General features: G+C 41.2%; 1 protein-coding gene across 3 annotated transcripts in view; it reads right to left on the bottom strand.

Moving 5' to 3' along the window:
* Positions 1–2500, bottom strand: part of LOC138008086 (short transient receptor potential channel 4-like) — a 32982-nt gene that overhangs the window by 20902 nt on the left and 9580 nt on the right. For 2 of the 3 annotated variants that reach the window (XM_068855275.1, XM_068855277.1), the window contains exon 2: positions 1–160. In XM_068855275.1, the coding sequence (XP_068711376.1) occupies positions 1–64 (64 nt within the window). In that variant the 5' untranslated portion in view covers positions 65–160. Of the gene's footprint in view, positions 189–2500 lie in introns of those variants that run through there. The other variant, XM_068855276.1, reaches the window with a different exon arrangement.

Below are 2500 nucleotides of genomic sequence, written 5' to 3'. Positions count from 1 at the left end.
TTGTTTCTTCAGTTACTTGGGTAAAGCCCGAATCATTGATAAGACCCTCACTAACGGACGCCATGGCTTCACCGTAAAGAGCACCTTTCTGTGCAGGAACTAGACTTGTTTGCAGTGGCTTCTGTTTTGGATCCTCCTTCAGTTAGTGATTAAAGGCCATCTACATAATTGAGTAAAAGAGAGTAATATTTAGTCTTGAATGATTATGACGTTTTACAAATTATTAAAGCCAACATGGGTCATGCTGTGACATGGAGATGTAAAAGCCAATTATTCTTGGACTTCAATTATTAATTATTAAAATATTTAGTTCTATGAGAGTACGCATTAAGTGCCATACATATGGGTAATGCGCATAATGCGCATACGAACTGCGTATATCACAGAATCATTTTGTCACGCTTTGTTTTGTTGTTGTTGCGTGATTTTGCCATACTGATTCTCATAACAATGCCTTGGAAAATTCATATGTTTGCAGGCGCTCAGAAAGCAGGATCTTTAGGCAAGAGACTGAAATTGAAAGAGGCATACATTTTTTGAAGCTCTTGCAAAAGAAGGAGACAATTTGCAGAGAGCAGAACCAGATAAATCCAACACCCTGAACGTGCGATGCAAAAAGCCTTGAAGATTTTTCATTATCAAACGAACTATTTTTTTTTAGTTGACTCGCATGGAAACACGGTTCTTTATGAGATAATGAAATTCTTCAAAGTATCGTAGTACCCCCCCACCCCCTCTCCTTAAAATATCTCCGAGACTTTGCCCATGCCATCTTAAGCACCATTCGTAAAAGAACACATCTCCTCTCTTCCAAGAGATCAATAAAACGAAAAAAAATGTTCTTCTTCGTTTGCTTTTCGGCATGGTAACTGTTCCAGCGTGCATAAAAGCAAGGCGGACAGACTTGCAAACGCATGCGCACAGCCATATTACACACGTAATGGCAACCATGGACATTTGTTTTGGGCCTATGCCAAATTGATGAGGCCAAATAAGGCCGAAACAGCAACGCAGCTAACTAAGTGATCATCAGGAGTACTGTGCCCTGAATATGATGAAGTGGCTGAACAATCAATGCAGAAAGAAATAAACAACTTGTTGGGCTAACTGTAAATTTGCAGTGTTCAGGACTGCCAATTTCTGACAAAATCAGGTCCTCTAGCCCATTCGCCAGGGTTCCACCAAAGGGCAATTGCTCTTTGAGGTTCAAATTCAGTTGAAGCAACTTCTTCAACACCAATACGTAGCAGAGAGTCAAGTGCAACTGTGTTTAATCGTGACCTGTACTGGGTCTTGATTCTGTTCATACAGCTGAAACCCCTTTCACAACAGGCAGTCGACATGGCAAGAACAAGCAAAATATCAATCAACATTAAATCGTTACAGAAACTTTCTGTGAAATCTGTAAACATTACTTGCCATACTGCTTGCTTTCTGAGCTTCCATGGTTGTTCTTTCCATAGTTGTCTAGCCATTCTGACAGTGCCGCCTCGGTTAAAGTCATTACTTTCAAGCAGCTGCTTAAAGTGGTCAGAAAGAGCATTCAAAGACAGACAGTTTCTCATGATCATTAGGCCAATGCTCAACTTCCAGAATCTTTGCTTCAGTAAGGACAGGATCACTCTCAAAATTGTCAAACCTGTTGGCCAAATGCTGACTTATGGCATTAACAACCCTGTACTTAAGATTGGTCAGCTCTCCATCATCATTCAAGTGCTTGTTCAAAGTGACAGTTTCAAACACGTTGCCATTGAGAGACTTCTCAAACGTTCTAGAATGTGTACCTGATCTTGCAAGCAATGCATTTAAAGCCAGCCTGGTGCGCTCTAGAGCGTTTTTGACATCACTAACAGCAACTTCTTCTTTTTGGAAGGTCAAGCTCAATTCTGGAGTTCAGCCAGAATGTCCAGTATAAAGAACATAAATGCAACATGCTTATAGCTCTCAAGCTTTGTTACTACATTTCGTGCTCTTCCTTGCATGGTCACACTGCAGTTGGCAGCCATAGCCGTTTCGTGCATGTGTGCGTGGATTAGTCTGTATTTATTACAAACAGCTTTCAAAGCCCGACAATTGTGGTAACCCACCTTGAACCGGAGACATTAGCTGGGCGGTTACAGTTTTCTGCCATGATATTAGCAAGTTCCTGCAGTTCTCTCAAAACCTTGGCTGAGTGATGATAATGTTTGTAAAGACCTTTTAGCATCTCCGTCAAATCAGCAAAGTACTAGACATCCTTTATCCCATCCAGAATAGCAAGTTCCAGCTTGTGGGCAACACAGTGTATTCCTATCAGCCGCGGCACTTCTTGTCGGAATTTGCAATAACGCCGTTTCTTACACCAGTCATCACTTGATGCCCCATCTGATCCACACGCAACAAGGCCTTGTCTCCACTTGTTTATTCCAACATGCTTAAAATTATTAAAAATGCTAGCTTTTACACCATCTGCATCAGACTTCTCTACACCTTCACTTCTCTACTGTCGCGTAGTTATTTA

The sequence above is a fragment of the Montipora foliosa genome, chromosome 6 (assembly GCF_036669935.1).
Source record: "Montipora foliosa isolate CH-2021 chromosome 6, ASM3666993v2, whole genome shotgun sequence".
In the NCBI taxonomy this organism is placed as follows: Eukaryota; Metazoa; Cnidaria; class Anthozoa; order Scleractinia; family Acroporidae; genus Montipora; species Montipora foliosa.
This window is presented reverse-complemented; position numbering and strand designations above follow the sequence as displayed.